The 12,763-nt window shown below is 34.7% G+C and overlaps 1 protein-coding gene across 1 annotated transcript in view; it reads right to left on the bottom strand.

The window, feature by feature from the left end:
• The window catches only part of LOC126973167 (ras GTPase-activating protein 1), a 28,411-nt gene extending 22,267 nt beyond the window's left edge, over positions 1-6,144 (bottom strand). Inside the window, exons 1-3 of the mRNA XM_050820376.1 lie at positions 5,664-6,144; positions 3,743-3,856; positions 897-969 (exon numbers count right to left, since the gene is read on the bottom strand). Coding sequence (XP_050676333.1) covers positions 897-969; positions 3,743-3,856; positions 5,664-5,817 — 341 coding nt within the window. The 5' untranslated portion in view covers positions 5,818-6,144. The remainder of the gene's footprint in view (positions 1-896; positions 970-3,742; positions 3,857-5,663) is intronic.
• Between the last annotated feature and the right edge of the window lie 6,619 nt (positions 6,145-12,763).

Raw genomic sequence — 12,763 nt, 5'->3', positions numbered from 1 at the left:
TTACGGTCAGATAACTGTCAGACCAGCATGCATTTCTATTTCAAAAAAGGATATATACCTACATAGGATATATACCTAACCATAAGTGGGTATATTCATTTTTACACGCCATTTATTAGCTTCACCTGTATATATGTTTCTTTGTAACCGACTCATTCGGGCGCGATTTTAACCCACTTTAAACTGCCAGATTTCGTTCAAACTCCGTAGATTTATCGAGGACTAATGACAATACATTAATAATTAATTTATTTGTTTCATTTTTTAATTTGCAAAATAAGAATTTTGTTAATTTATGTAATTTTTCATCTATCGTCAATAAGGAATTCATATCATTCATTTCAACCATTATCTTTTCAACCAAAGCGTGTTTTTAGTTTTTTTCAACTATTTTTTATTGGAATTGAAAAGAGAGAAAAATTTTTGATCATACAAATTGTAAAAGGCAGGTTGTAGGTCGACTTTTGGCCAAATAAAAAGTAAAATGTCGTACGTTCCTCGCCTCGCTGGCTCTGTTGGGTGATTTTAGAGATTTAAGCGCTCGAACACCTTTTTTCATGATTATTAACTCAAAAATTATATAACTAGTTATTACATTATAATCCACTTATATTATTATACTATTATAATCGCATAACTTATGATTGGTTTCAAGTAAAATTATATCGTGAATAATTGATAATTGTGTATAACGGTGACAATAATAATGAGTATATTCTCAAACTCTCGTCATTTGATTCGAGCGCTCGTCTCTCAACAATACCTCGTGTTTCGCTATCGGAAAAGGACATGGCCAAAAAAGTACATTCCAGGCGAAGTTGGGGCCCAGGGGTAGGTAGTATACAATTTAATAAGTCGCACTATTTTCGTATTCAACACGATAAGAATTATCTTACCGGAAATGATTAATTCCTGTTCGTCCTAAATAACTCAGCACATACGAGCCGGGCTTGCGATCGCTTTCTCGTACTGCAAACAAAAAGCACACATCAATTATTGTTTGCTTAGATCATTAATACGTCCAGATAGACTATGACGGCTGTGAAAACGACGAAAAAATTGAGTGAGTTTAGAGTTAACCTCTATTTTAAGCAATACGTACACTAAAACAAAGTAAGATAATCACGAGTGTAAGACGTAGCTTGTCACGCACACTATTAATAAACCTGGCCTTATTTTATCGGTTATCTAACAGGAAGAGACTATCTAGACGTATAATTTATCTTACGGCCGTTTTAATAACGTATCTCTAGTTACGGATAAGTTGCTGTCACCGTTTAATGACAAGATCTTATCTATCCATAGTTATGTCACATATAGTTATAGTCCAATTCTTTATGTCGATAGTTTATTGAAATGTTCATAAGCGTAAAAGGATAGATTTGTCTATCTCCTCTCTACCATTGGACACAAACACTGACGTAAAAGCAGCTCCAACACATAACCTTACGTTTGATAATCTCGTTTCTATTAATTTCCTATGTTAAGCAACTCACTTTGACCCCAATAGCAACACAGTAGGCTGCATGCACTCAATTGAATCACAAATCAGTTTTAAATATATATTTCATTTGATATAATTTGTTTTCGTATAAAGTTACCAAGCGCAAGTTTCTTTGCGGATGCCGGCTAGATCGGTACCAGAACAGCACCTTAGTCTGCCGTGGAACAGTTTTCGATTTGGAGGTCGCTGTAGCTAGTGAAATTACTAGGCTATGAGACTTAACATCTTAAGACTCAAAATGACGACCGGAACTGCGTTGCCCATGCAATTTTGGGATCAATCAAGTCTAATCGCTCGAAATTCTGAGCGGCACTACATTTTAATGGGCAGGTCTTGCTATTGTCCTCAATTTAAAAAATAATTAGTTTGTATAACAATATGAAGTAACTCGAAAAAGAAAAAGATTGTTTTAACAAGAACAGTATCGGAAAATCCGAGAAAAGCCTATTTAGTTCAAAATTGCAAAAACCGCTAAACACCATCTGACAGTGGGCTAAAGAAAAAAGCAACATAAAAAACTGATGGCCCTTAATTTTAACGGCTCCAAGCTTGAATTCCCAACTGAGATTAAGTATCTGGGAGTAACATCCAATTCACATATCGATCGAAGTAACATCGACAAAGCAGCAAAAAAGGATAAAATAGCCTTGCTTATAAACCGTCGTCTGGTAGGGAAACATTGGGGAGCACCACATTATTTTTCACCGATCTGTCCAAAACGGAAATAGAACTTGATTGTAGGGACTATGAATAATGCCCCAGTCTTAAATCTAGCACAAAACTGGGATATTGAGCCTCTATCTTCCGCGAAAACTAATATCCAAAATGGGTACTTAACTTTACAACCAAACAGTATATGTTTACTCTGACCATTAATCAGCTTTGTTGGCTCTTTGCCGACTCAAATTTGACGGCGTCACAAACACACTAGGCCCCCAGAACAGAGTGATTCTCACATGGGATTCCACAGCATGCTGGAATCATAGACAATAGATAAAGGGACGATGCGCTCACAAGAGCTGCAACTAGAGCAGTCTAATATGGTCCTGAACATCTATTGAGCACCATTGGATACACCATGAGGAAGCAATAGAAACCAGAAGCACTTAAATATTGCGGTAAATTAAATGGTTTGTGTATACAATTTTGGCATAGTTAATTATAATTAACCACTGTAAATTTTTTAGGAATAACTCATTACTTATCCCTAAATTAAATAAAATAGACAATTTTTCCCATGTCAGCAGCATCACTAATATAATTACAATTGTTAAGATTAACCAAGAGCTTATTAAGTGTAGGGTTTCGTTTTATGTAATGTTTCGAGAATACTCCACTACCTATTAATAGAAACACATTTCTCTCAATAGATATAAGGGTAATTATTAAACTATTCTCTCATTACAATTCACACTTCATGTAACAAGCACAATTCGTGAGAATCTTTTTATAGCCTAGCCCTAGATAAAACAGTCAATAATGACAAGTTGCTATTCAAATAGGTAATGGAGCAGAGAATATCAATTGAGTGATTGCTCGAGTAGTACCTATTTGTCACTGTGAGCCAACAACAGGTGGTGGACATAGATCTTTTTTTTTTTGTGACAATAAAGGACAAGACGATTTTAACGATGGTAATTAATATGCGCTGCCCATCACAATGCAGTGGTCAGGATTCTTGAAAATCCCAAAAAAAACTATGAGCGGAACTACAATTATTGCAGCAGCAGATTTCAGGCAGCTTGTATTTATTTATTTCATTACAATTATTGCGCTCATTACCCTGAGACATAAGATAAGGGTCTCATTCGGACAGTAATTTCACTAGCTATGGCACCCTTCAGACCTAACACAATAATGCTAACACATTATTGCTTCACGGCAAAAATAGGGGCCATTGTAGTAACCATAATCTAGGCGGCATCTTGTGCAAAGGAGCCTCCCACAGTTCAGAAGTTAAAATAAGATTTTGGCATGAAAATATGCAATGCTAAATTGAGGAATTTCCAACAGATTTATAATAGATTGTAATTAAAAAGTGTTGAACTGAACAAAACTATGCTTACATTAACTTGTCTGCAACTAGCAATGGCTTTTTGTTTAGCATAACACCAAATTCAACATGTTGTACAGAAAGTTTACTTTTTGCTTAGTAGCTTACTACAAGATGAATGTGTGTTTAAAGTCAGTATTTTCCAATAAGTACCATAAAAGTTTTGCTGGTAAATAAAAACCTACCTAAATAGCTTCCATGTTTACCAGCCGCCCATAATCTCTCTTCAGATGTATATCGATCCAGTCTTCCATGATACCACTCACTCTCTGGCGGAGCCAGCACAGCTTGCCTTTCTCCTATTAAATTAAAAAGTATCTGTTACAATGTGAATAAAAAACTTAATTCAAATAAAAAAATTGTGGATTGTGGAAGGGCAACCACAATTGATTGTTGAGGTACTCTACCAAGAATAGAGTATTTGTATGGTGCCACATCAATAGAGTACTGTAACATGTGAGTCCTCCCTCACACCCCGGATCATTTTAGAATCAAACAATCTAATACTTTCTAATTCAACATATTCATTTTGTAACTTAATACATCTATATCTTATATTATATATATCTTATATTGGGCCGAAACCCAACCATTCTTAATTTACTTGATTCTCTAATCTCTTCTATTCAATTATTTTTATCTGCGTCAATATTTCAAATTTGAATCATATTCCATTCTTTAGCTTGACAGCCAACACTAGAACAATGATATCTTATTCTTATATGCGGATAAGAACTCCTTGTTACAGTACCTATCTCTAATTGAGTCCACATTAATGTCTTCAAATTAATAAAATAAAATAGAGTAGGATATTATTAGCTTTAACTTTGAGAACTATTGGTAGTATGACTTACCATGCTATATAAATGTTAATATTCGATATATCCATCATAGCACAGGTATGTATCTTTTTATATGGAAGAGGAAAACAAACAAGAACATGGGTCACCTGATTTTGAGTGATCATCACAACACACACTCTTGCAACACCTTGGGTACCTTCAAAAAAAGTGTGTACAGCTTCCTTAAAGGCCGGCAACGCTCTTGTGATTCCTCTGGTGTTGCAAGATAATGTGGGTGGCGGTGATCACTTAACACCAGTTGACCCGTACACTCGTATGTCCTCCTATTCCATGAAGAAACACCAAAAAGCTGGCAACACTCCTGGTATTGCCAGCTTTCATATATCTTATACAAAAGGAGATGTCACTAGTGAACTACCCCTTGAAGATTTCATGTATGTGGCTGGTGGATATTATGAATGTATCCCAGCAACCACCCTCAGGCTATATAATATTAAATTCAATTGTATGATATTATATTGTGATGAAATATTTGTTAAAAAAAAAAGAAGCCCATTGACTTTCTTGGCCTGTTCTTCTCAGGTGGGAAGCATACATTTTCAAATAGATGGTAGTTTTTGATGTTCAATAATTTTAGATAAAAATATTTGAATTTGAATAGAACCCTATTTCATTTCACATACAAGTGTTTTGTATATTTGGCTAATCAACTTATTCTCTTTGTGATATACATATGTTTTTGTTAGGTACAAATTATACATATATATCTTACTAGGTCCATTCTCAATTCAATTAATCCTAAGCTTATATTCATAACTAGTTAAGATTAACCCACATGTTTGTAGTTAAATCACCTTAGGCTTAAATACAATATAATATAAAAAACTGCAGAAAACTAAATAAACAGAAGTCTACGAATTTAGGTGACTTTCCAGTTCACAAAACTATTCTATTTACCTTTTTATTAATTACATATCACTGGGAAGTTGTGTTTAGGGTAAGAGGTTCATGTGAGGGAAGTGAAAAAGAAACTGCCCTGACTGGTGTAAGAAGTTTATTGCATAATGTGCAGTATAAGAATGGCAAACATATTATTATTATTTTTTTATTATTGTTGTGCCAAGTAGTTTACACACAATATTTACTAAGCAATTCATAACAAATATTTCTAAAATATAATATTTTTATAATTCATAATAAAACTAAGTATTTTTACATTTACGTTTTCATAAAACTGAAGAATTTTAACAGTAACAAACAAAAATATGAAAAACAGCATAGATTATCAATGTAAGTAACTAACCATTTGTGCTTGGGCCATCAGCTTCATCAAGTTCCAAGTCAGCAGCCAGCTCTGCGATGTCACCACCGCCCTCTGATTCAGTTGAAGGCGATCCTAACTTATCCTTTACAGGGGGTCCGATCGGCGCTCCCATGGCACGAATTAAATCAGCCATTTTAATAGAAGGCAGAAATTAACGAATTTTATACTCCTTTCATATTACATTTAAGACATTTTGAAGGTAAATAAGAAGGGAGCAACAAGGATACTTATTGGATTTATGAATAAGAAAAGAAATGTTTGCACAGACGGCGAAATCAATCCTCCAAAATTACAGCACCCACTTATGGATTGTCACATTTACAGTTATTAGATAAGTATCAAGAATTAATATCACTGGACAGTTTCCTAATTCGGATAAAAATATACAAAATCTGCGATATCATATGTACAGGACGAATTAATAATTTAATTCGAAAAGAAATCCCTAATCCGACTCCAAAACAACACCAACACAAAAAGTTGAATTGTCAAGTGAATACAATTTGTCATTAAAGATTTCGAAAGATGACTGCCAACGTCAAACGCCTTAAGTGACAAGTTCACTGAAAACAAAATAATGATTGTCACTGTAGAATCGTTAGCTATTGAGGCAATCGTTCCAAAATCGGCAATAATAGTAGATTGTATATTATGGGAGCAAAATGATATTTTTACGGCAAGGGTGCTTTATCCGCTACTTTCAGGATTCTACTCCAGAATAGCTCACTTAGTATTCAAAGTCCGTCGCCCGAGCCAAAAATATATTTTGTTCTTTTATCACCCATGAGGAATTTTTTTGAAAAAAGATAGAGTAAAAACTAAATTGACATTAAATAGATATAGATCATAAAATAAGTAAAGTAAGTAAAAGACACAAGAAAGTGTTGAACATTTACACCTGTCAGACCATAATATTGCACAAACTATGCGTTTTCGCGTAAAATAAACCAGAATGTTTGAGGCATTGGTATGTCATAAAAAAAAGATTTTTCCTTAGAAAATCAAAACAAGTTTGTGTCATATTTGCAAAGTTTAAGTTTTTCTGATATTTGAAAAGAAAAAGATACAAACAAAGCTTTCAATAGTTTTCACGAAGTTTTTTGTCTTCTGTTCAACCAATGCTTCCGTAAGATTCGTATTAGAATTTCCTATAAATTGTCCGGACCTAAGTGAATAACAAGAGGGCATAGAAATAGTAGCAAAATCAAGCAACAGCTGATTTTTGAATATTACCCACATAGAAGCTCAAAAAATAAGAAAATATTTTTAAGCCTACTCTAAACTATTGAGGAAATACATATGCAAGACTCAACGTAATTGTGCTGGGAATCTTCTCAAATCAAGTAAAATGTAGCTAGAACAACTTGGTCTATTATAATAGAAGAAAGCACCTTCCGTGATTGAAGTTTCAGTCTTGAAAACTTCAAATGTGAAAAACTTGAGAGTTCTGATCCATCTATCATGGTAGCCGAATTTAATAACTATTTTTTGTAATTTATCAATCAAACCTAAATCCAATAGTTCACTAGCTGTTGCTGCTAGGGTTGTAGACTCAGTGCCTAACTCTTTGTTATGCCTTTCAGTGAGCTCGAAATTGCAGAAATAGTCACTAACCAATACCAATGCTTGTGGGCGAGATGAAATTTCTACAAAGATCTTAAAGAAGTCCGGAATTGTGATCCAAACTGTTTTGACTTATCGGGTCAGTTTGTTTTTTCGAAACAGGTTCTTACCTGGATGTGTTGAAATAGTTACAATATCGAGGGGTATGGTTTACCAAAGGAGATAAATCAGATATATCAAATTTCCGTCCAATAACTCTCTTCTTTGCTAAAGTTTTCGAGAAATGTATTTACTTAAGACTAATGAATTAACTACTGTTTTAAAATTTAATTGTATTGCACCAAATCAATATGGACTTCAAAAGGCTGAATCCACTTACCTTGCTATAATTAAACTATTGAAGTCAGTAATTGAGAATCTTGATTGCAAAAACCAGGCAACTGTTCTATATCTTGACATGTCCAAAACTTTCGATTTCGTCAATCACGTTATTTAATTTGGAAAAATGGAAAAGTGTAGCATGAGGGGCAATGCTTTAGTTTGGTTTAAATCGTATTTAATTGGACGCAGGCAATGTACGCAAATAAACGTGCTAAAAGTAAAGCTAGAAATAATAACTCTTCAATTATCCTATTCCAACTGTAAAAATGGAGTTCCTCAGGAAACTGTTTTGAGTCCTTTGTTGTTTATTATTTATATTAATGTCTTTTAAAAATAACTCAACACCACTGTTTTATGTTTGCTGATGATATATCGATTCCCATATCTTCTAAAACTGATAATTTTAATTGACTATGAATCAGACTTAACTGTACTTTGAAAAATATTATTAATTGGCTTGATAAGAATGAATTAGTTGTGAATTTAATGAAAACGAAGTATATGCAATTTTTTGTAAAACTACGTAAACAAGCTGATCTAAATATTAACTATAATGGAATAAATATTGAAAAATTTGACAGTACTTTTATGTGTTATCTTAGTTAAGGACCTTAATTTCTGTGATCACATTGATAAGGTCTGCTCTAGAATTTATAGATTTGTGTATGTTCTTGGAAGACTGAGGAGAATGGCTTCTAATTAGTTATCTATAATGGCGTACCATGGATATGTCGCGTCAGTACTCAGATACGGTGTTCTCATATGGAGAAATGGCACAGGAGTGCATCCAGCATTTGTTGCTCAGAAAATGTATTAGTTGTATATGTGAAGTTGGACCATTATACCTAGCAGTAGCGACGGAATGTATATAAAATTATTCAATCATTACCTCTAGCAATAAAAAAACTTACCACAGAAGCAATTTACTGGATTTCTGTTTAAAGGGGTTATCGACAAAAAAATTTATACCGTTAAGAATTTTTAAAATTTTAAGTACTTACTAATTTAAAATAGCCGAATAGAAGACACCACATTAAATTTATTTTATTAAAGATCTATAATGTTTGAATTTTATGCCCTACCCATTAGAATGCAGTGCCGCCCAGGATTCTTGAAAAACCCAAAACTTCTGAGTGGCACTACAACTGCGCTTGTCACCTTGAGACATAAGATGTTAAGTCTCATTTGCCCAGTAATTTCACTTGCTATGGCGCCCTTCAGACCGAACAGTAATGCTTATACATTATTGCTTACGGCAGAAATAGGCGCTGTTGTGGTACCTATAATCTAGCCGGCATCCTGTGCAAAGGTGCCACCCACTGGTAGGTATAAATACTGTACCCGACGCAATAAATATTTTTTTAATTACAGAGAATGTTGTAGATTTTATATTCTGCGTGTTTGAAATATTGTCCAAATCTGGCCCATTTTGAGTGTGACCGTGAATCTCATTTTTTGGATGTAAGTAGGTGACGCGGTGACAGTGGCATTGATGGATTGCCTGAAGTTGCAACTTTCAATGTTTTCCACGATGCATTCGCATATTTTCGCCTTGTTCTCAATGGATTCTTTTAGATACTTCTCGCACTCTGCACTCGACTTACATCCTCCATGTCGCGTGAGAACAGTTAAGTCCGCTCCAGAATCTGACAAAAAGGTAGCAGAAGTCCGATGAAAACAATGTCCAGTATTCAGCTTGATATCTGGTAACTTCAAATAAGTAGCGAAATTGATAACGAATTTGATAGCACTTGCCATTTTGATAACGGTTGAAAACTGGTCTTCATATCAGAAGGACGCAGGTCCAGGTATTTCTGTACAATAGTTTTATATGTTTATTGGATTAAGAAGGATAAGTCAATTTTGTATTTGTTTTGTCAGTTCTACTAAGAGTAAGTCATCCAAGTGATCGAGAGTGTCGACATTATCAACAGTTATTTTTAAAAGTTCATTACCACGAGAAACATGAAACCGAATGTGAATAAGACATATCTATCGAATGAAAAGTTACGATAAAATGTGCATTTTAAAACACTATGGTTAGACTTTACTAATCCACCATAATATACATAGTTACTTACTTTTACGGCAAGAAAGGCTGTAATAAGGCACCCAACAAAGGGTGCCTCCATATTTTTGACTGATAATACTTAAGATTTTTAAGGTCCATCAGACATCCTCTTGAGACACTATTAATTTCGAATATGTGTGCAGTTTTACTGTTTTATTAGAACTGAACGTAGTGTTTAAATTCTCTTTGATTAGAACTGACTGTTGATTTTAGCATTAAAATTTACAAATAGTGGAGGGTAGTTTAGTTATGGCTAAGTACTGGAAGTAGGCCTAAAACACAGATTCTGAAAAAATCATGGCGCCTCTTGCATTTCTCAATTCATTAAAATTAGCATAGGAATACCATACCATAGAGACGTCGCTTCATTGTGTGTCTTTTACCGCATTTATCACGGGGAGTGTTCCGAAGAGCTGTTCAACCTGATTCCTGCCGCCGAATTTCACCTTCGCACGACACGCCACAAGTTACGATATCATCCCCACCATCTGGATGTGTGGCGGTCCTCCACAGTACGGTTTTCAAGGAGCTTTCTTCCTCGTACCACGAAGCTGTGGAATGAGCTTCCTTGTGCGGTGTTTCCGAGACGATACGACATGGGTACCTTCAAGAAAAGCGCGTACACCTTCCTTAAAGGCCGGCAACGCTCTTGTGATTCCTCTGGTGTTGCAGGAGAGTGTGGGCGGCGGTGATCACTTAACACCAGGTTACCCGTACGCTCGTTTGTCTTCCTATTCCAAAAAAAAAAAAAAAAACTTAAAAATATCTCCTGGAATTTTAAGGGTAATAGATTATCCATCATATGTCTGCATATCAAGGATATGTCTTACACCTACATACTCTACTATGCAGACGACAGTGCTGGAGATGCCGACTACACTCGCCATGCGGGCTCTCTCGGGAAATCGTCGACCAGTGCGGAAGAAACTTGTGTTTTCCATGGACTCCTCTCTTGAGATGGTGTTGGAATGGGGTAAAATGAAAGTTGATCAAATTTAACCCCCAGAGGACTCAAGATTGCGCATTTACCACAAAAAAAACTCTATTTTTCGTATCACCACTCTTCGACAACAATTCCCTATGATCGGAATAGTGAATCTCGAGCGAGAGCTGCTAAAATTATCGTTATCTGAATAGGTTGCGTTTCCCCACAGTGTGATTTTTAAAGAACTTTATTCCACCGTGTACAAACAAGCTGTGGGATGAGTTCACTTGTGCAATATCTCCAGGATAATATGACATTGGTACCTTCAAAATAATTGCAAATGCAAGTGTGAAATATAAGGTGGTTTTGGCGTTATCAGAATTGATTCTCAACTTTACAGCTATAAGTAAATAGCTAAGTAGTCAGTAGCGCCTGCTGTCTTTTTTACACACGTCAGTCCTCAGGAAATACCCAATAATAAGCACGAGTAGATCATAGTCTGCGTAAACTATTTTCACAACGTATTATTAGGCCCTCACAGCTATGAACTGTGTACTATATGATTCTTATTAGCTGGTTATTAAACTAGCTTTTTTATAAAAAGATCTTGCTTAGTAAAACCTCTGTTGTTATTAGGTTATGTTGTTATTACTCTTTATTCTGTAACATTGTACCTAGCTGATGTGGGATTGCTACACTGCTTTTGAAAGTTAGAGCGTGGAGTATCCTTCTATGTTTCACTTTCTAGGTTTTGTCCTTATCACATGATAGTACAAGTAGAGAAAAATCAACCCTTAAAATTAAACTAGGAACAGGGACTCTTGTTACAATATAATAAAGTGGAATTCTGATCACTAAGAGCTAATTACCTGCAGGTATGTTCACCTAAAAATTATCTCTCTTTCTATCGCGTTATTATTTAATCTGATTATTTAATTGCTCAGCATCAGTGTGCGTGGCCTTCTGTATCGGTTTCACTCATGGCATCATCTCTTTCTTTACTCTATGTATCCGCACCAGTCACTTTTGAAATATAGTTTTAAAAGGATTAAAACGCGTGTAATTGTATCTGTGTTTTTTCTGCTTGCTCCTGAAACATGACCTGGAAAGTTGTTGAAACGTTGAGTTAATTAAAATATCAATAAATGTTACTTTTACGCAAAAAAAAATGTAAAAACACAGGCAAATTTACACGCGTTTTAACATTTTAAAAAGTGTTTTATTTAAATACTTACGAAAAAAAAGTAATTTTCGTAACCTACATATTAATTCCTGGGTATCAATCCTGCTTTAATCATTAATAATAATCTCACAATAATCATAAACACTAAAAATATTCTCTGTTTGTGCTTGGGAGACTCTACTGGAAAAGAGGCAAACCACTCTGTTGTGGCCGCCACTCGTACTACCTTTTCATTACATACACGGGGAGTGTCTTTAAACAAATGAAATCTATTATCATAGTAGTAGCTGTTAGAGCAATTAATTTAATAAGGGCAATTATCGACTATTCATCGTAGTTCATCAACAGGCATAGACGAATGAAAATCGAGTATCGACTATGATTCTAGTAGTTCGACTATCATCTATCCTCTTTGGTCGGATCGCAGCTATAAAAGCTTTTTGTTGAGTAATTTTAGGATTATTTTCCGTGGGAACTGAGAAGTGAGAATTCTTAAGTAGTTTTCGAGTGCGTTTTTTGTATTGTAATTTGTTAGAGTATTGATTTGTCACAATAGTTGTAATTTTAGAAAAGTATCTTATTTTCATAATATAAGTTAAATTTACGAGTTAAGTGTTACACTCTAGTCCTCGATTTGGTAAGTAGATTATTGGCGTGTCATTATTGCGTCAGATTGTAAAACCTCGATCGATACAAAGAACGACGCCATTTTGTGTACGAGAAATTTCTTTGTTCTAAATTCTAATGCGTCATCACCTACATTCCTAATTAATCCAAGTTATGTCTTTCAATTAATATAAAAGAAAAAAGAACAAATTCCACCTTTCTTTGTCTCACAATTGTTACAGTTTGGTGTTTATTGTTCCAGACAAAATGCAGATTTTTGTGAAAACCTTGACGGGTAAGACCATTACTCTGGAAGTTGAGCCTGCAGACACAATTGAAAATGTTAAAGC

This window comes from Leptidea sinapis, chromosome 28 (assembly GCF_905404315.1).
Source record: "Leptidea sinapis chromosome 28, ilLepSina1.1, whole genome shotgun sequence".
Taxonomy (NCBI): domain Eukaryota; kingdom Metazoa; phylum Arthropoda; class Insecta; order Lepidoptera; family Pieridae; genus Leptidea; species Leptidea sinapis.
Note: the sequence above shows the minus strand (reverse complement) of the source record. Positions and strands in the feature narration are given on the sequence as shown.